Source organism: Salmo salar, chromosome 13 (assembly GCF_965601325.2).
Source record: "Salmo salar chromosome 13, fSalSal1, whole genome shotgun sequence".
NCBI lineage: Eukaryota > Metazoa > Chordata > Actinopteri > Salmoniformes > Salmonidae > Salmo > Salmo salar.
The window spans coordinates 34,084,643-34,106,118 of record NC_138303.1 but is presented as its reverse complement, the minus strand read 5'-3'; the positions used below and the strand labels follow the sequence as shown (position 1 = coordinate 34,106,118).

The window sequence follows — 21,476 nt, the reverse complement described above, 5'->3', positions numbered from 1 at the left end:
TACAAACTTTATTTTGGTTTGGATAGTTTTCTTAGACTGTGAATTTATACTGATGATACTATCTCTGTCGCTGATCAGCCTCAGAGCCCAACCTGAAGGTGAAACACAAGTTGAAGAAACACCTGAACACTCGCAAGAGTCCTCTGACCCGCAAGGAGAGTGCCCCGTCCCCCATCAAACACCGGGTGCCCGACACTCTGGGTAAGTCCCTCACTTCCCTGAACAGAACACTGCTGCCCACTAGGCTCTGTGGTGCCAGGGCTAATAGAAAATACAAATGTTGTTATGGTCTCTCTCTCTCTCTCTCTCTCTCTCTCTCTCTCTCTCTCTCTCTCTCTCTCCCCCCATCCTCTCTCTCTCTGCAGACTCATCTCCCAGCAGCAGTAGCACCCCAGTGTCTGGCTGCAGCTCCCCCAATGACAGTCTACCCAATGAGAATGGAGTCCTGCCCTCTGTTGACGGGCTGTCCCATGAGGTTATTATCCGATTGGTATTTACCCACCCTCCCTTACCCCTCCACACGCATACACTTATACATTACAAATGCATGAGATAAAGACAGAGGTTTCTTTGTCCTCTCTGGTGGGTTTGTGTGGAAATGGGAGCCGTAAAGCCCTAGTTTCTAGACAGTTCATTTGGTGTGTTTCTCTCAGTTGTTCCTGTCTGGGTAATGAAATGTTTAAAGCAGTGATATTGGAGAAGGACATCTGGCTATAGCCCTGTAGCCGAGCGCAGCACCAGATCTGATCATCAAATTAAACTCTCTCCACCTCGTCGTCTTGTCTTGGCTAATCAGCAGAATAAAAAGGCTGTCCCACATGCATTTTGAAAGACTCAAACACTACACAAACATGCAGACACGCACACTCACTATTTATTTATGTACTTACAAAAAATCACTTAAACACATACACTACATGACCAAAAGTATGTGGACACCTGCTTGTCGAACATCTCATTCCAAAATCATGGGCATTAATATGGAGTTGGTCCCCACGTTGCTGCTATAACAGCCTCTACTCTTCTGATAAGGCTTTCCACTAGATGTTGGAACATTGCTGTGGGGACATACTTCCATTCAGCCACAAGAGCATAGTGAGGTTGGTCACTGATGTTGGGCGGTTAGGCCTGGCTCGATGTCAGCGTTTCAGTTCATCCCAAAGGTGTTCAATGGGGTTAAGGTAAGGGGCTCTGTGCAGGCCAGTCAAGTTCTTCCACACGAACCATTTCTGTATGGACCTCACTTTGTGCACGGGGGCATTAACATGCTGAAACAGGAAAGCGCCTTCTCCAAACTCTTGCCACAAATTTGGAAGCACAGAATCGTCTAGAATGTCATTGTATGCTGTAGAGTAAAGATTTCCCTTCACTAGAACTAAGGGGCCTAGCCTGAACCATGAAAAACAGCCCCACACCATTATTTCTCCTCCACCAAACTTTACAGTTGGCAATATGCATTCGGGCAGGTAGCGTTCTCCTGGCATCCGCCAATCCCAGATTCATCCGTCGGACTGCCAGATGGTGAAGCATGATTCATCACCCCAGAGAACTAATTTCCACTGCTCCAGAGTCCAATGGGGGTGAGCTTTACACCACTCCAGCCGACGCTTGGCATTGCACATGGTGATCTTAGGCTTGTGTGTGACTGCTCGGCCATGGAAACCCAGTTCATGAAGCTCCTGATGAACAGTTATTGTGTTGACGTTACTTCCAGAGGCAGTTTGGAACTCGGTAGTGAGTGTTGCAACCGAGGACAGATGATTTTTACGCGCTACGTGCTTCAGCACTCAGCGATCCCGTTCTGTGAGCTTGTGTGGCCTATCACTTCCTAGCTGAGCCGTTGTGCCTCTTAGACATTTCCACTTTACAATAATGGCACTTACAGTGACAACCTGACTTGTTGGAAAGGTTCACATGACGGTGCTACATTGAAAGTCACTGAGCTCTTGCTTCAGTAAGGCCATTCTATTGCCAATGTTTGTTTATGGAGATTGCATGGCGGTGTGCTCGATTTTATACACCTGTCAGCAACGGGTGTGGCTGAAATAGCCGAATCCCCAAATGTAAAGGATTGTCCACATACTTTAGTATATATAGTGTACATATATATACAATCCACACAAGGCCTGTGCCTGCTGAGGTACCTATCAGCTTTGAGAGTAAACAGTCTAGTCAATGTAGTTGAATTCATGTTGTGTGTGTCCTCAGGCCCAGAGACTACTGCTCCAGGATGGGTCTCTAGCCCACTTCACCGTCCAGAGTTCCTCTGCCCTACCCACCATCACCCTGGGCCTGCCAGCCAACGCCAGGGTAAGCATATCACACAACTTTATGAAAATGACTGTTAGATGTTATGAATTCAAGGTATTGTTATTATTATTATATTGCGACAGAGACATGGTAAAAAACAACAACACTAAGACTCGTCTTTGATAGCAACAAGATCATTTATCGCCACTTTATATGTGTGTATGTGTGCAGAGTGATGGAGACTTGTCCCCTCTGAAGGTGGGCCGGGCGCCTATGGTGGCGGGAGGGCAGTCTGTCTACCTTCCCCTGGGGATGGAGGAGCAGAGTGGGTCGCTGTCACCCCACCTCCAGCCTGTCCTCATCCTGGAGCCCTCCAGACTGGTCCATACCCCCATGCTCGCTGGTGAGACACACAATCGCATTCACATACAATGCTGGCTGGCTTGCAATACGTTTGACTTCCAATAAACATTTGCCTTTGTATACAACAGTTAAAATTCATTTTGCATGTAATTTGACATAGAACAGGAGAAGTTCTTGCCAGGAATGTGTTCCTTATAAAAGTATTACACAATACACAATTGCTAAGCTAGATTCTGTAGGCATTATCGCTTTTCTCTTGCCTCCTGTGAAAGAGCTAAGAAAAGGTTTATTCTGACACCAGAGGAAATGTGGTACCGCCACCTAGTGGCCTTGACAAATAGTCAGATTTACAGCCGTACTCTCCCTGTCTCCTCCTGTTTCAGTTCCAGGCCTGGGCACCTTGCCACTACAGTTTGCCCCCCAGATGGATCGTCTGGCCCCGGGTGGGGGCCCTCACAAGCCCCTGAGCCGAACCCGCTCAGAGCCGCTGCCCCAAAGCCTCAGATCCCTACACCCCCTGCTGCAACAGCACCACAACAGCCAACTACTGGAGAGACTTAAACAGCAGACACACCTGGGCAAGGTGAGTGACTTAGACACCTTCACAAATCACACATTTTCTCACACATACTCTCATACTCACTCATATTCTGTTGTAATGGATTATTGATTTTTGTACAATCCAAGAATGGTTTCCCCGGCAGCAGCTGTCTTTTTCGAAAATAATTAATTGATTTGAATGGAGGTGGATGAATCTAAATTGATCAGTAATTTTGTGTGTGTGTTCCAGCTGATGTCTAAATCCAGTGAGAAGCCTCGGCTCAGGCAGATCCCCTCAGAAGACATGGACTCTGAGGAGGTGGGGCCAACGCCCAGCGACACCTATCACGGCCGAGTACGGGTGGAGTCACTGAGGGAAGCGGAGCCTGTGTCTGATTTGGACAGCCAGGGAGAACAGATCAATCTGCAACACACACTCATACTCAACCAGGTAAGATAAAGACACAGATGATAGAGGACCACTAATAGAATATGCCTTCCTTCAACTTCCAGCAGAGGGCAGCAACGTTTTAGTTTTTTTGTTCGTGCTTCATGCAGGATTGACTTTACTTTACTTTCTGCGTGTATAGATTCCTGTGGGTTGAAAATCACAGCAGCTCTAAACATATCTCTCTCTCTCTCTCTCTGGCTCTCTCTGTCTCTCTCTGGCTCTCTCTCTCTGGTGCTCTCTCTGTCTCTCTCTCTCTCTCTCTGGCTCTCTCTGTCTCTCTCTGGCTCTCTCTCTCTGGTGCTCTCTCTGTCTCTTTCTCTCTCTCTCTGGCTCTCTCTATCTCTCTCTCTGGCTCTCTCTCTCTGGCTCTCTCTCTCTCTGGCTCTCTATCGCTCTTTCTCTCGCTCTCTCTCTCTGGCTCTCTCTCTCTCTCTCTCTCTCTCTGGCTCTGGCTCTCTCTCTCTGGCTCTCTCTCTCTCTCTGGCTCTCTCTCTCTCTCTGGCTCTCTCTCTCTCTCTGGCTCTCTCTCTCTCTCTGGCTCTCTCTCTCTCTCTGGCTCTCTCTCTCTCTCTGGCTCTGCTCTCTCTCTCTGGCTCTGGCTCTCTCTCTCTGGCTCTCTCTCTCTCTCTGGCTCTCTCTCTCTGGCTCTCTCTCTCTCTCTCTGGCTCTGGCTCTCTCTCTCTGGCTCTGGCTCTCTCTCTCTGGCTCTCTCTCTCTCTCTGGCTCTCTCTCTCTGGCTCTCTCTCTCTCTCTCTCTCTCTCTCTCTGGCTCTGGCTCTCTCTCTCTGGCTCTCTCTCTCTCTCTGGCTCTCTCTCTCTGGCTCTCTCTCTCTCTCTGGCTCTCTCTCTCTCTCTGGCTCTCTCTCTCTCGGCTCTCTCTCTCTCTCTCTCTCTCTGGCTCTGGCTCTCTCTCTCTGGCTCTCTCTCTCTCTCTCTCTGGCTCTCTCTCTCTCTCTCTCTCTCTCTCTGGCTCTCTCTCTCTCTCTGGCTCTCTCTCTCTGGCTCTGGCTCCTCTCTCTCTGGCTCTGGCTCTCTCTCTCTGGGCTCTCTCTCTCTCTCTGGCTCTCTCTCTCTCTCTGGCTCTCTCTCTCTGGGCTCTGGCTCTCTCTCTCTGGCTCTCTCTCTCTCTCTGGCTCTCTCTCTCTCTCTCTCTCTCTCTCTCTCTCTCTCTCTCTCTCTCTCTCTCTCTCTCTGGCTCTCTCTCTCTCTCTGGCTCTCTCTCTCTCTCTCTCTCTCTGGCTCTCTCTCTCTCTCTCTGGCTCTCTCTCTCTGGCTCTCTCTCTCTCTCTCTGGCTCTCTATCTCTGTCTCTCTCTCTCTCTCTCTCTCTCTCTCTCTGGCTCTCTATCTCTGTCTCTCTCTCTCTCTCTCTCTCTCTCCCTCTCTCTCTCTCTAGTCGTTGTTATGGGAGAAACAGAAACAGCTGCAGCAGTTGCGTCGGCAGACAGCCCACATGGAGACGCTGGCGGTACCCATGATGCTTGGCAGTGCCCACCGGCCCCTCTTCCGTACCCAGTCCTCACCAGCCTCCACCTCCCTCACGCTGCCAGACAAGCCCCTGCCAGTACCCGCCCCAGAACCACATAGCAAACCACGCTTCACCACCGGTAAGAAATGAACCACACACACCCAGGCACACTGCCACAAGGGAACCTGTTTAGGTATAGGTTATTATCCCTACTGTGGCTGTAATTCAATTGCTCCAATCTGAGGCCTGGTCAAGGAATCTCTGATAAGATATGGGTATTAAGCAGTTTATATGCTTATATTGCATTTGTTTCCATATCTCTCTTGTTGTGGGTAGATCTGTCTTACAGCTGTTGATTCACCGGAAATACTAACGTTAATGTGTGTCTCTGTTTGGTTGCAGGCCTGGTTTATGACTCTCAGATGCTGAAGCACCAGTGCACATGTGGTGACAACAGCAGCCACCCAGAGCATGCTGGGAGGATCCAGAGTATCTGGTCACGTCTCCAGGAGAGAGGTCTCAGGGGCCAGTGTGAGGTACATAGACCACCGTTTTTACCTCCTTTTTCTTTACCTACCCACTCGGCACACTGGTTGAATCAACGTTATTTCCACGTCATTTCAATGAAATCACGTTGGACCAACGTGGAATAGACGTTTAATTGACGTCTGTGCCCTGTGGGTAGACTCAAGGGACAAACATGACCTTTTCATTCGTAGCCATATTCAATATTGCTAGGGGTAGTTGTATCTTACTAAATGGTCCAGTGTCTGCTCTAAGTTTGGTCCATGTTCCCCCATACAGACTATCCGGGGTCGAAAGGCCACTCTGGAGGAGCTGCAGTCGGTCCATTCAGAGCGTCATGTCCTGCTGTACGGCACCAACCCACTCAACCGCCTCAAACTGGACAACCGCAAGCTGGCTGGTACGTCCTCATTAACGATTTGATGATGTTTTCATATAATCTGTCATGCCAATCTTATGCCAGGACCCCTTGCATAACTGGCAACAGTTTGGCAATAGTAAAGTAAAGCTACTCTCTGGTGTCTCTACTGAATAGAGATTTGCCTGGTTAATGATTCGAACGGTACGGTATTGATAGCACTTTGGAATCCCTTACGTTTAGCAGTTAACTCATTACAATGAACACAGTTTCACACATTTCTCTTCTGATGAAAATAATGTGTTAATATTCTGTGAATACAAATGTTGTATTCACTGATGACATTTGTATTTAAAGTTTTGCGAAAGCGGTTCTAAGATATGCAAGGCAGGTACGACGGCAATAAAACGATCAGAAGTTCTGTATTTCAGAATGTGATCATTGCTACTCTGCTATAGATACATTTCAATATAGATCCAAAAATTGCTTCTATGCGATTGAGAAAAAGTGTAAGATGTAATTTCACTGATGGTACACAGACAAACAGTAATGTCATATGCTAATAAAATGATCTGAAAATAAGCTGTTACCACTGATTATTTGTGATGAATAATACCACTCATTGTTCTCCCACAGGCATTCTCTCTCAAAGGATGTTTGTGATGCTCCCATGTGGAGGAGTGGGGGTAAGTGAGAGACCCAACGCACACACACACACACACACACACACACACACACACACACACACACACACACATATGCATGCACGCACACATCCACATACACGCACACATCCACATACACACATTTTCCCCCAGCTCTCTCTCTTGCTCACAACACACACATCTCTTGATTTCAGTTGGAAATTCTTCCCTCCAAGTCCTTAACAACACGTATATGATATGGTCCATTCAGAGTGATTAGCGATGAGTTGTTGTTTCACAGAGAGAGCCATGAGAAGATGAGGAGGGGATATGAAAAAAGAAAGCATATGAGTGGGTTGAGACAATAAATTGCCTGACGATCTCTGTCGGACCATGAGATTTCAATCTAATAAAAACATGATGCTCATGACGGGGGAAAAGAAATGCCTCCAATTTCATTGTCTGAGCCAGACGGCTAGAAATACAAGTTTGTGAACAAACGGGAAAAAATTCTGAAAGGAAGAAAGGATATGTAGAATGGAGTGGACAGCAGCATGTTTAAGTCCCTGAGGGAATTCCCTCGTGTGCATGCATGCGTTTTCCTCTCCCTGGAAATGTCTGCTTTTTCCTCTTCCATGTATGCACCATGTATGCACCATGTATGCATTTTCACCACGTATGCATTTTCAACATTTATGCATTTTCCTCTCCCTGGAAACAAGTCCTGTTTTCCCTCTTGTATTTCTCTGTTGCTTGAGTAGCAAATCTCTATGGCACCGGGTGTGTCTGTGTACTGTAAGTATGGTAATATATCAGACAGCTGTTTTCTAGTCCCATAAATGATTGAGGTGAGGTCTGTGTGCCTCCAAACTGGTGTACCTGTACTAATACTTAGTGCCATTGAAACCATGGAAGAAAAACACTACACCTGATCCATACAGCATGTTAGCGGATTCTAAACACATACTAATGACTGGTTCCTTCACGCTTGGCCGTCGTGCTGTCCTGTCACTCACACTTGTGTTGTTTTTGATTGGCAGGTGGACAATGACACAATCTGGAACGAGTCTCATACGTCCACGGCATCGCGCATGGCTGCAGGCAGTGTCACAGAGCTGGCCTTCAGAGTGGCCAAGGGAGAGCTCAAGGTAAGACACAGAGATCTGTAATCCCCATCAAATCACACTCCAGACTATCTCTACAACTGCCTCAGGCAACTTGACAAAGAATAGTGAATGATCATGTTTTGTTTTGTTTCTCTCCAGAATGGCTTTGCAGTGGTGAGGCCCCCAGGCCACCATGCTGACCCATCCAACCCAATGTAAGTCTGTCTCATATTCTCACATCGAATGTGTGTGTGTGTGTGTGTTTTTGTTTGTGTGTAGTTTTTCATGTGTACTATACTCCTTGTGGTAGTGCGTGCCCAGGCTAACCACAGCGGCCTCTGCTGAGCGTTGCAGTGTCAGCACGCTGTCTGATGAAAGATATTTATGGGCTGATAGTGAAGCTGGGAAGGAAAAGAACAGAGAGAAGATTTATGCATCTCCTATTGGTGTGCTGAGTCGGCTTTTAGGAATTCCACAATTTTTCTTCGTATCCTAACCACTATCATCTTGTATTGCTAATGTCTGTTTCTCTACCTTTCTTTCCCTCCCTCCCTCCCTCCCTCCCTCCCTCCCTCCCCCTCCCTCCCCCCTCCCTCCCCCCCCCTCCCTCCCCCCTCCCTCCCTCCCCTCCCTCCAACCCTCCCTCCCCCCCCTCCCTCCCTCCTCCCTCCCTCCCCCCCCCCCCCCTCCCTCCCCTCCCTCCCTCCCTCCCTAACCTCCCTCCCCCCCCCCTCCCTCCCTCCCTCCCTCCCTCCCTCCAGGGGTTTCTGCTATTTCAACTCGGTGGCCATCGCAGCCAAGCAGCTCCAACAGAAACTGAGTGCCAACAAGATCCTCATCGTTGACTGGGTAAGGGACTACAGTTGCAGTGATTGTAGCAATAACAGTAGCGACACTATTTTTCTTGGTCGTATCCTCGTCTCAGTTGACCTACTACTGTTTTGACAATAACTACAGTATTTAGTATGACCCTTATGCTATACTGTATACACATGAAAACATGTATGTATACACAAGTAAACATGTATGTATACACATGTGAGTTCTGTCTCACATTGCTTTATTTGTTACTATTGGCCAGGTCTAGGATATGACATAAAATAAGCTAGCAGTTATGTGATTTAATGTAACCAAATCTTCTCTTCCATCTCTGTCCTGTTGCTAGGATGTTCACCATGGTAATGGGACCCAGGAAGTGTTTTACAATGATCCCAGTGTGCTGTATATCTCACTGCATCGCTATGATGACGGCAACTTCTTCCCTGGCAGCGGGGGGCCAGCTGAGGTAAGTGACATCGTTGGGTCAGCTCTACACCGGGCATTCTGCCAGTAGGACAATGGGCATGACATCTAGCTAGGTTCCAAAGTAACAGCGGACAGATGTCTGCTCAAGGGTCTTAGTGTGTTTAGGAGACGTTCTATTACACGTGTTGTTCCTCTAGCACCTCTATGTTATTGACCACATCTCCATGGAGAATGCATCGTCTCAGTAGGTCTCTCTGTGTGCCTGTGTTGTAGGTGGGATCTGGTGCTGGAGAAGGCTTCAACGTCAACGTGGCCTGGACTGGAGGTCTGGACCCCCCTATGAGTGATGCTGAGTACATCGCTGCTTTTAGGTACGACAGCTCTGACCATGATCCTTTCTGGTTTAAACATCAATGTCCACCCGTCCCCATTTCTGTAACTATGAAAAAACAAAGGTCTTACCTTGTCACTTTCTAGAAAGACCCCCTTCTCCCCTCATACGGTATTGACTGTAATTTGATTGAAGTGCAAAACCTCTTGACGCATTTCTGAATCGGAGTCATTTGAAGTGCATGTGTACGGTCCCAATGTTCTATGTTTTATGTGTGAGATTAAATTGTCTCCAGGTTTGGTGGTTGTTGTATTAAACAGACATTTCACTGCCACTTCCTCCATAGCACTTAATTGCCACCGGTGGGTGGTTCAGGTTCTAATGAAGTTTCTGTATTTTGGTTAGGTCGTCTGTCTGGTGGCAACCGTAGGAAACTGTGGCGACCACAGACAGTGGTGGGTGGGCCCCACCTCTAAGCCAGTGTAACAAAATGAGAATGACAACATAGTCCTGGAAAAGTTTCAACATACGTTTTTAACTTCAACGTAATAAGAAACCAGGGTTTAATATTCCTATTACACCTCTCTTTTCCACACAGTAGTACACCACCCTTGGAAATAATAATAAAACCTCTGTTTTTGAATCTGAAAAGACACCACCATTTTGTTGCCACACATGTCTGTCCCACACAGATTTAAAATGTCTAACAAGTTTGTTGGTGAAACGTTCTCAGTCAGTTTCTCTAAACTCCAGGGGTAAGGAATGCACCCCCACCACCTCCTTGTCTCCTCTGTCTCATTCCTCTTCTCCTCTTCTCCCTACCTCTCTCCTTCCCTTGCTTTGATTGATCTTTAATGAGCCCTCTCCCTCTTTCTCTTGTTCTCCCTGTAGTCTGCCTATAGCTGGGCTCACAGGGGAGTAGGGGAGGTTTTATTGGTCTGCAGGGGAGGCAGGGTTGGTTAGTGTGGTGGGGAGTGGGGGGGGTCTGGGCTGGAGGAATCCAAACGCAGGATAATGAACCCAAATGGATCCCAGATGGCAGGCTGTCAGTGACGTGAGGAGAGTGACAAGCTCCAAATGGGAACCAGACGTGCTTATGGAGGCTTTGAACTCGGGCGGCAGCAGAGATGCCTGCGTTAGCTCCCTCGCTAGCTAGTGGTCCTGCTCTGTTCTGTGCTGTGCTGGTTGACTCTCTAACAGAGAGAAGTGGCTGACGCCAGTCCAGAAAACAACAGGAGGCCCCTGCAGCTCGACCTCAACCCTGCTCTCTTCACTGTCATTAACAGCCAGACAGGGCTGTTTGTGGAGTAAATATTGTCGAGGTGTTGTTGAAATGCTGTTGTTTCTCCCTGCAGGACGGTGGTGATGCCCATAGCTCAGGAGTTCTCCCCTGATGTGGTCCTGGTCTCCTCAGGGTTCGATGCAGCAGAGGGACACCCTGCACCTCTAGGGGGGTACAAGGTCACCGCCAAATGTAAGCAAGGCTTTCCTCAAACAGTACACGTTAGACCATGAGCTAGCTTGTACAGTGGTTTCAGAGCTTTGCTAGTTAGTTCTTGATAAATAGAAGGTAAGACATTTATAAGCCTTGACCTGGTACACGCTGACCTGGTTGCATCACTGTTGTAAATGTGTGTCTTTATTGATTTATATGAATCTGTGCTGTAAATGTCATTAAGATTGGTACAGTGCCTTCAGAAAGTATTAATACTCCTTGGCTTATTCCACATTTAGTTGTGTTACAGCCTGAATTCAAAATGGATTACATAGATTTTTTATCTCACCTATCTACACAGCATACCCCATAATGACAAAGTGAAAACATGTTTTTAGACATTTTTGCAAATGAATTCAAAATGAAATACAGAAATATCTAATTTGCATAAGTATTCACACCCCTGAGTCAATACAATGTTAGAATCACCTTTGGCAGCGATTACAGCTGTGAGTCTTTCTGGTTAAGTTTCTAAGAGCTTTGTACACCTGGATTGTACAGTAAAATGTTTTTATCTTCAAGCTCTGTCAAGTTGGTTGTTTTTTCATGTCTTGCCATAGATTTTCAAGGCGATTTTAGTCTAAAATTTAACTAGGCCACTCAGGAACATAACATATCCTCTTGGTAAGCAACTCCTTGTGTTTTAGGTTATTGTCCTGCTGAAAGGTGAATTTGTCTCCCGGTGTCTGTTGGAAACAGATTGAACCAGGTTTTCCTTTAGGATTGTGCCTGTGCTTAGCTCTATTTCGTTTCTTTTTATCCTGAAAAACTCCCTAGACCTTGCCGATGACAAACATACCTATAACATGATGCAGCCACCACCATTCTTGAAAATATGAAGAGTGGTACTCAGTGATGTGTTGTGTTGTATTTTCCCCAAACATAACGCTTTGTATTCAGGATATAATGTTAATTTCTTTGCCACAATTTGTGCAGTTTTACTTTAGTGCCTTATTGCAAACAGGATGCATGTTTTGGAATATTTGTATTCTGTACAGGCTTCCTTATTTTCACTCTGTCATTTAGGTTAGTATTGTAGAGTAACTGAAATGTTGTTGATCATCAGTTTTCTTCTATCACAGCCATTAAACTCTGTAATTGTTTTAAAGTCACCATTGACATCATGGTGAAATCCCTGAGCGGTTTCCTTCCCCTCTTGAAATTGAGTTAGGAAGGATGCCTCGTTATTGTTATTTTATTGTGTTACTTTTTAAATGTTTTACTTTAGTTTATTTAGTAAATATTTTCTGTTGTTTTTGGCGCATGAGGCAAATACATTTGATTTGATTCTATTTTTTTATTTGTATCTTTGTTGTAAATGGGTGTATTGATACACCATCCAACGTGTAATTAATAACTTCACCATGCTCAAAGAGATATTCAATGTCTGCTTATTGTATTTTTACCCATCTACCCATCTTTGCGAGGCATTGGAAAACCTCCCTGGTATTTGTGGTTGAATCTGTGTTTGAAATTCACCGCTCTTCTGAGGGACCTTACAGATAATTGTATGTGTGGGGTACAGAGATGAGGCAGTCATTCAAAAATCATGTTAAACACTATTATTGCACACAGTGAGTCCATTCAATTTATTATGTGGCTTGTTAAGCAAATATCTACCCCTGAACTTATTTAGGCTTGCCATAACAAAGGGGTTGAATACTTATTGACTCAAGACATTTCAGGTTTTCATTTTAAATTAATTTGTAAAAAATTCCACTTTGACATTATTGGGTATTGTGTGTAGGCCAGTGACACAAAATCTCAAATTAATCAATTTTAAATTCAGGCTGTAACACAACAAAATGTGAAAAAAGTCAAGGGGTGTGAATACATTCTGAAGGCACTGTATATGGCCATGTTGTCAGTCTAGAAAAGGAGTTGGCACACATGCCTCATTGAACATGATTTAGGCTAGTTTAACATGCAAAGTTTATGTGCTTAATTGTCCACAACATCCCATATCGACTGTGTTGTTTTTGATGTGTCCATCAGGTTTTGGGTTCCTGACCCGGCAGCTGATGGGTCTGGCTGGAGGCCGGGTGATCATGGCCCTGGAGGGAGGTCACGACCTCACGGCCATCTGCGACGCCTCCGAGGCCTGCGTCAGCGCTCTCCTGGGCATTGAGGTGAGAGACTGGTTTAAGGTGCATTAAAGCAGTTTATGAACTACTTTTAAACCCCTTCATAAATCATGTTAAGTATACCACAAAGGAATGTGAAGTCTATAGCCTCATAAGGAATATTCAATCATATATAGTGCATTCGGAAAGTAATCAGACCCCTTGACTTTTCCCACATTTTGTTACATTACAGCCTTTTTCCTTATCTATCTACACACAATACCCCATAATGACAAAGCGAAAACAGATTATTAGAAACACCTTATTTAAATAAGTATTCAGACCCTTTGGTAGAGCACGGTGTTTGCAACGCCAGGGTTGTGGGTTCGATTCCCACGGGGGGCCAGTACAAAATTTTTTTTTTATGAAATGTATGCATTCACTACTGTAAGTCGCTCTGGATAAGAGCGTCTGCTAAATGACTAAAATGTAAAAAATATTCAAATGTAAAAATGAGACTCAAAAATGAGCTCAGGTGCATCCTGTTTCCATTGATCATCCTTGAGATGTTTCTACAACTTGATTGGAGTCCACCTGTGGTAAAATCAATTAATTGGCACATGACAGCCCGCTTGAAGTTTGCCAAAAGGCACCTAAAGGACTCTGACCATGAGAAACAAGATTTTCTGGTCTGATGATACCTAGATTGAACTCTTTGGCCTGAATGCCAAGCGTCACGTCTGGAGGAAACCTGGCACCATCCCTATGGTGAAGCATGGTGGTTTCAGCATCATGCTGTGGTGATGTTTTTCAGCGCAGGGACTGGGAGACTAGTCAGGATCGAGGGAAAGATGAACAGAGCAAAGCATAGAGAGATCCTTAATGAAAACCTGCTCCAGAGCGCTCAGGACCTCAGACGGGCAAAGTCTGTGAATGTCCTTGACTGGGCCAGCCAGAGCCCAGACGTGAACCCGATCAAATATCTCTGGAGAGACCTGAAAATAGCTGTGCAGCGACGCTCCCCATCCAACCTGACAGAGCTTGAAAGGATCTGCAGAGAAGAATGGGAGAATCTCCCCAAATACAGGTGTGCCAAGCTTGTAGCGTCATACCCAAGAAGACTTGAGGCTGTAATCGCTGCCAAGGGTGCTTCAACAAAGTACTGAGTAAAGAGTCTGAATACTTATGTAAATATATACGTTTCCATTATTTATTTTTGTGCAAAAAAAATTATATTTTTTTGCTTTGTCATTATGGGGTATTGTGTGTAGATTTATGAGGACGAAAAACACTTTAGTACATTTTCGAATTAGGCTGTAACATAACATAATGTGGAAAAAGTCAAGGGGTCTGAATACTTTCCAAATGCACTGTAAATAAGAGGAAAGATGTTGAGGGCTGGAAAGGAGGATGATGTTGATTAGTGGCCTGATGGTTTCCTCTCCCACTGTGTTGTCCATACAGGAGCCTTTGTCAGAGGAGGTGCTGCTGCAGAAGCCCAATGCTAACAGTGTTTGCTCGCTACAGAGAGTCATACAGATACATGGTGGGTAAACAGTCATTCTACTCCTTATGTCTCTTTTTCATACAGTACAGCACTGTCCCTCTTTTCCCTCTGTCTCTCTATTCTATTTTTGTCTATCCCTTTATTCTGGTCTGATCCTAATTATTGTGAAATGCAGACTTCCTGAGTACACACAATGATTTAATACATTAGGCTACAAGGCTATTAATAATATTCATCTTTCACCATATGGGCCCATACAGTATGAGGGACTAGCTTTTATACCATTTGGACGATTAGACCTTCTGACTGCAGCCAAAGTGCTCACTGCTCATTCAAGTGTGTGTGCTTACTGGCTCTGGTTTAGGCAAAAAAACACACAGAATAAACACACATAATGTAGGGCAGAGTGGGGTGTTTGTTTTACATTCATGTTTTACATTCAGCTTCACTCCGTCAAGGGAAATATAGTATTCTTTTAACAAAGATATCTACATATATTTCAGGATGTTGTGTATACAGTTGCTTGCGAAAATATTCGCCCCCCTTGGCATTTTTCCTATTTTGTGTTGCCTTTTAACCTGGAATTAAAATAGATTTTGGGGGGGTTGAATCATTTGATTTACACAACATGCATACCACTTAGAAAATGCAAAATGCAAAACCACCATGCTTCACTGTGGGGATGGTGTTCTCGGGGTGATGCGAAATCTTGGGTTTGCGCCAGACATAGCGTTTTCCTTGATGGCCAAAAAGCTCAATTTTAGTCTCATCTGACCAGAGTACCTTCTTCCATATGTTTGGGGAGTCTCCCACATGCCTTTTGGCGAACACCAAATATGTTTGCTTATTCTTTTCTTTAAGCAATGGATTTTTTCTGGCCACGCTTCCGTAAAGTCCAGCTCTGTGGAGTGTACTGCTTAAAGTGGTCCTATGGACAGATACTCCAATCTCCGCTGTGGAGCTTTGCAGCTCCTTCAGGGTTATCTTTTGTCTCTTTGTTGCCTCTCTGATTAATGCCCTCCTTGCCTGGTCCGTGGGTTTTGGTGGGCAGCCCTCTCTTGGCAGGTTTGTTGTGGTGCCATATTCTTTCCATTTTTTAATAATGGATTTAATGGTGCTCCGTTGGATGTTCAAAGTTCGGATATTTTTTTATAACCCAACCCTGATCTGTACTTCTCCACAACTTTGTTCCTGACCTGTTTGGAGAGCTCCTTGGTCTTCATGGTGCTGCTTCCTTGGTGGTGCCCCTTGCTTAGTGGTGTTGCAGACTCTGGGGCCTTTCAGACCAGGTCTATATATACTGAGATCATGTGACAGATCATGTGACACTTAGATTGCACACAGGTTGACTTTATTTAACTAATTATGTGACTTCTGAAGGTAATTGGTTGCACCATATCTTATTTAGGGGCTTCATAGGGGGTGAATACATATGCACGCACCACTTTTCCTGTTTTCTTTTATTTAACTTTTTTTTAAACAAGTAATTTTTTTTCGTTTCTCTTCACCAATTTGGACTATTTTGTGTATGTCCATTACATGAAATCCAAGTAAAAATCCATTTAAATGTCATGTTGTAATGCAACAAAATAGGAGAAACGCCAAGGGGGATGAATACTTTTGCAAGGCACTGTACACGGAAATAATCGGAATATATGTAAAAAAAGAAATAAAAAAACCCCACTGTAATTTGCTCAACTTACTCCAATGGCAATTGGCTCAATTACCCCACTCTCTCCTACTGTATAGCCCAAAAGATTCTCTGTCTGTTTTTCAGGTCAGTATTGGCAGTCCCTAAAGACGTTCAGTAGCTCCGTGGGCCTGTCCTTCGTGGGTGCTCAGAGAAGAGACTGTGAGGAGACTGATGCTGTCAATGCTCTGGCCTCTCTCTCTGTGGGGGTCCTGACCAGCAAGAGGTACGACAGGGGCACATGTACACAAACACTCCTAAACACTCTCAAACACTCCTAAACACTCCTAAACACTCTCAAACACTCTCAAACACTCTCAAACACTCTCAAACACTCCTAAACACTCCTAAACACTCCTAAACACTCCTAAACACTCTCAAACACTCTCAAACACTCTCAAACACTCCTAAACACTCTCAAACACTTCTAAACACTCTCACAGTAAAGGGCAGGCTCCCCTGTACAGTACTGTACAAATATGATGCATGATGCTTTTCCTAACCATCTTCTCTATGTGTTTGCCCCCCAGCCTCCCCGACGAGCCTATGGAGCACGACGACGATTCCATGTAAAAGATGCTGACTTTTGACCTCAGAGACCTCCTCCAGGACGTCCCAATAGCCTTGGAGATCCTGCGCTGTCACACGACGAAGGGGAGGAGTGTAGATTATGGAACTCTGCCTTAACCAATGAGACCTTAAAGCCACACAGTGCCTCAAAGACCACTGTCCATTCTCCTCAGACTGTATGCAGCGCAACTTAACACAGCGAAGAGTGAACTCAACACAGGGGAACTAATGTAGCCTGCTAAGCCACACCAAAGCCCTGTCAGTGTATATGTGAGATAAAAGATGTTCTCTCAAACAACTGATTATTTTACTCTGTCCGTGGTCTAGCCCTAGCAAGACAGAGTCATTTATATTGTGTGTATCCAGAAGGATACGTCCATACCAGCCCTGTGCCGTCATATTGACCACTCTTTGGCCTTTAAAACAAGTACAGACATAAAGGACTTGTGGAGGCACTTACAGTAAGGAAATACTTCCCAGCCATTGTCTTGTTTCCCCAGTGTCTGTGAATAATACAGGCCATAGAGACTAAAAGAAGATGTGCCCTTGAAGGAGGGATTACTTAGCACCAGGTCTGTGGGTGTCTGTTGTTGTGTCAGTGAGCAGAGCAGACCCCAGTCTGTCTGAGGAAGGCCCTGGACAGACAGAGGGAGAGAGAGAGAGAGAGCCTGGAGGGGACCGGCCAGCACCTGGCAACTGTTGAATGGCTCAGTCGGTCCTCGATGATGTCATTAATAGTTTAACCACTAAAAAAATACAAAAAAATAAGAAGAAAATGAAGATTTGGATGACTGTGGTCTTATCTGTTGTTTTTGTTTTTGCACTGTGCATTCCGTAATGTGAACCGTTGAAAATTCCAAACCTCGGGGAAACTAAAGTTCGAGATTATTTAATGATCTGTTCAACTTTGAAGATTGGAAGATATTGTTGTCCTCTAAAATCCACTCACATTCTAAAAAGAAGACTTATGCATTCTACATTTCTACCGGCATGTATACACAATGAGTATTTATAGAAAGTGCATTTACGAAAAAATCCTGTTTGGCCAGATTGTATTACAAATACTTTCCACTGCTGTTCATAGACAAGTGTCTTTATATATTGTTGGCAGGGACACACACAAACACACACACTCAGAAAGGCATTGTAGACATGCACGCTATTTCCCTTTATGTCTCACCACTGACATGATGAGGACCAAAATTATACCTCCTGTCTCGAGGATATATAGTATACAAACTGGATGAACTGAAACAATTAAACCAATGAATCTTACGAAGAGCTGAAGACCTACCACTGTTTGGAAGGAAATACTAGTTCTATGTTCATTCCTATGCCATTGTATTGTTTATGATGCTAGTCAAAGGCTCTAATGCACTTCATGGAGATCTCCCAAAGAAACCGGTCTTCAATATGGCTGCAGTGGGACTGTATTACTGCAGATGGACCAGTGTGGTTACGGTGTTACTGTACGTTAATGTTTGTTTTTGCAGGACCAGAATTTTGACCTGTGGATAGACATTTATTGTGTACATTCATTTGACAGTTCAGTTCCCTTGATATTATCCAAGGACAGTAATATCAAGCGGAGTTGAATACAGTTAAACTGAGTGTATTATTTTATGTGAAAACCTTCTTTATAGTGTTGCTCTGTTTGTTTCGTGGACCAACCAAAATACTATTACTGTTAGCACTATGGAGGTCAGTGGTGGTCGGTGCCATTTAAGATGAGGGAGGACGATTTCTTTTTTTTATGAGCTTGGCCTTATTCTATTACAGCATATTAGATGGCTGTCATTCATATTCCATTCACCCAGTTCACTGTAACAGTGATAGGTTTAGGCTACTTCATGATACTCAAATATTACCTAAACCCATCATGTTGCTACAACCTAGCCTATGAATGAAAGTTTACAACGTAGATGCACACAGGTCAAGAGAAACATTTGAGGTGACAGACCGTGACACATTCAATATCACCTTGTACACTCTTGTCTGCATCTCGCTGATCTAGGGTGTAATCATTAGTCCAACAGTTGCAAACAAGTTTCTATTGGACAAATTCAGGTATGTTTATCTCCATTTCGTTCTGTTTGCTTCCATTTAAGAAATGTTTTACAACAGAATCGGCAGAATGAATACACCCCTAATCACGCGTAAATACAGTTCACTTTCATAGCAGCCACGTTGTATTCCTTCTCGCATCTATGCGCTCTCATTTTTACATGTTTTTTTTCTCCTCCTCTCACCTTTCGCTTGTGGACTTCAATGCACAACACATCAGCTGAATGTGACCAGGCAAAAATAAACTTTCCATGCCAAACCATATCATAACCGCTACACACAGTCTACATCGTTGTCACCATATTAGCTAAAGTAACGTCATAGTCAACATAGCTAATATAACTAATGCGTTAGTAAACCCGCTATGATCATGCAGTAACGTTACAGTGTACAGCCAGTAAGCAGTTTAGCACCTGCACCAGCGGGCCCCGGAGGCAATACATTTGTAAAACCAAAATCTTACCTTGACTTGGAAGAGTTCCAGTGTTTTGTTGGATAGTCATAGCCAGCTAGCTAACATAGCATCCCTCTGTTCGAGAAGAGTATTTAAGCAGGCTAAACTAGCTAGCTGCATAGGCTATCTAAGTAAGTGAAAGTGAAAATGACTCTTTCTTGCTTCTATATTTTGGAAGAAATTACTTTGTTCAAAATTGTTCAACTATTGTCTTTCTCTCTTTGAGTCAACTACTCACCACATGTTATGCACTGCAGTGCTAGCTAGCTCTAGCTTATGCGTTCAGTACTAAATTCATTCTCTGTCTCTGATCCTTTGACTGGGTGGACAACATGTCATTCATGCTGCAAGAGCTCAGATAGGTTGGAGGACAAGTCAATGTACCCAGAGGAGGATGGACCATGGTGCTACACCATGGTGCTACCCTACAGAGTGCTGTTGAGGCTACTGTAGACTTTCATTGCAAAACTGTGTTTTAATTCATTATTTGGTGACGTGAATAGTATAGTTTTATCTAATTCATTCAATTTTATGAAATTCACTGAGGATGGTCCTCCCCTTCCTCCTCTGAGGAGCCTCCACTGATGGAGATGTGGCTTTACTATGATGGTGCATACTTCTCCCTTAGGCCTTGTGTAGGAAGTGTCTCTTGTACTCCAGTTGTATGTATGATACAGTACTTGACATCATGCTGATTATAGATTTTCAGATATACTGTATCTGCACACATCCAAACTGAAACTAGTTTGTTAACATGTCCTGAGGCCTTTTTTGTGTGTTCATGACGTCCAGTGTAGATCGTTTTTGTTGTGAATTGAAATGTGTAGCACATTCCATGGTTCGTTTTCTATATTCATTCTGGGCTTATGTAGTTTGTCTTAATGAACATTTCATCTAGATTGCACTCATTTTTAGAGGTTCTTCAGTGGATGAAAAAAAAACTGCCCACCATCAAATTGAGAAATTGACATTTGTTTTCAGATTCACAATATTATTTTGTATATGACCCCATACTTCTATGGAATGTGGCTAAATGTCTAAATGTATCATAAGCTCTCTAGTAATGTGTATTACTGTGTTTTCTCTGTTGGAAATCGAAGAGGAGAGTGAGAGAGAGCATCCAATTCTGACTAACCACTGCAGAAAGAAAGCATTTACAAGGCATATTTTTTCAGGAACATTCTCTCTGCTGGTGCGCCAATACAGTGGCATGTACGCTGGTGATACACGTCAATCTTGTCTTAACTAAACATTCTTCTCTAACCTTAGCTTCATCCTCTCCCCTAGTTGTCGTTGAGAGAGAGAGATAACGATAACCATGCTAACAAGTCTTATAGTCTTTTCTTACTATACTCTACCAACCACTGTGGATGGCTACAGATGTAGGATTGAAATTTGATCACCCTGTTGCCGGAGAACTTTCCTGAAATGCAGGAAATGTAAACCTTGTAGTGTATTTGGGGTAAAATAAAATAAAAAGTCCACTTTAAAAAAATGTATCAATCTCTACAATACTGTCCATTAATTATAATTCACATAATTCACATTTCCTGTTGCTGCAGGACTACTTTTGTGCTGTAGCAAACTGGTTCAAATAAAAATAAAAATCTGTATATGTGTGTAGGAGGCCATTGGCAGTTTTCAATATTCATTATTGTTTGTACTAACTATTTGTTTTGGGGTGGTTGTTTTCAAGACTCTGGGCAATGTTTGCCCATAAGATCCCCTCAAAGACTTGTATAAAACGAAATATAAGTAACCACCATTATTCATATTCTCGTAGAACAGTGCCTGTGTTCTTTGTCTCGTAGTACACCGGTGGGTATCTGTTGTCTATGAAGTAATGTTAGAGAAAGTGTGTTGAATACTGTACATTACCTTTCCTGTAAAGACTTCCAGGGGCCTATGGGCAACACTCTTATTGTCTTAGTGACAAGTGGGCCGCTCCTCTTGATTTCCTTTAAAATTGTCCTTTTTATGCTCTATTTCTTAAAGTCACTGTAAATAGATACTCAATACCAAAATACATCACGCATGTGCCTTGAGTCAAGTATTGGTAGCCTTCACTAACTGGAGTTAAGAATAACAGAGTCTTTTTTTCATACTTTTTATTTACCTTGTGTTAATTTTTTTCCTACATATTTCCTATGTATGTATAGAAAGAATGTCTATTTTGTACTGTTTTTCTCTTCATTAAATTTTTTTTATTGTCATTTTTGTGTGTACAGAATTGTAGGTGTGACAACATGTTGGATATACGGTGTACTTTCCTGGTCCACTAATACATGTATCCACATGTGCTTCTGTGGTTGGGCATATCATAGGATTTCTTTCCAACCAGACAACCAATAAA

General features: G+C 43.9%; 1 protein-coding gene across 6 annotated transcripts in view; it reads left to right on the top strand.

The window, feature by feature from the left end:
• The window catches only part of LOC106566895 (histone deacetylase 7), a 66,803-nt gene extending 45,467 nt beyond the window's left edge, over positions 1-21,336 (top strand). For 3 of the 6 annotated variants that reach the window (XM_014135450.3, XM_014135454.3, XM_014135456.3), the window contains 20 exons: positions 79-201; positions 366-490; positions 2,209-2,310; positions 2,482-2,653; positions 2,997-3,196; positions 3,404-3,604; positions 5,000-5,210; positions 5,474-5,607; positions 5,876-5,996; positions 6,591-6,640; positions 7,639-7,746; positions 7,864-7,919; positions 8,466-8,553; positions 8,870-8,989; positions 9,223-9,320; positions 10,636-10,754; positions 12,771-12,904; positions 14,303-14,384; positions 16,123-16,261; positions 16,566-21,336. In XM_014135450.3, the coding sequence (XP_013990925.1) occupies positions 79-201; positions 366-490; positions 2,209-2,310; positions 2,482-2,653; positions 2,997-3,196; positions 3,404-3,604; positions 5,000-5,210; positions 5,474-5,607; positions 5,876-5,996; positions 6,591-6,640; positions 7,639-7,746; positions 7,864-7,919; positions 8,466-8,553; positions 8,870-8,989; positions 9,223-9,320; positions 10,636-10,754; positions 12,771-12,904; positions 14,303-14,384; positions 16,123-16,261; positions 16,566-16,608 (2,426 nt within the window). In that variant the 3' untranslated portion in view covers positions 16,609-21,336. The remainder of the gene's footprint in view (positions 1-78; positions 202-365; positions 491-2,208; positions 2,311-2,481; positions 2,654-2,996; positions 3,197-3,403; positions 3,605-4,999; positions 5,211-5,473; positions 5,608-5,875; positions 5,997-6,590; positions 6,641-7,638; positions 7,747-7,863; positions 7,920-8,465; positions 8,554-8,869; positions 8,990-9,222; positions 9,321-10,635; positions 10,755-12,770; positions 12,905-14,302; positions 14,385-16,122; positions 16,262-16,565) is intronic. The other 3 variants (XM_014135453.3, XM_014135451.3, XM_014135452.3) reach the window with 3 other exon arrangements.
• Positions 21,337-21,476: the final 140 nt, after the last annotated feature.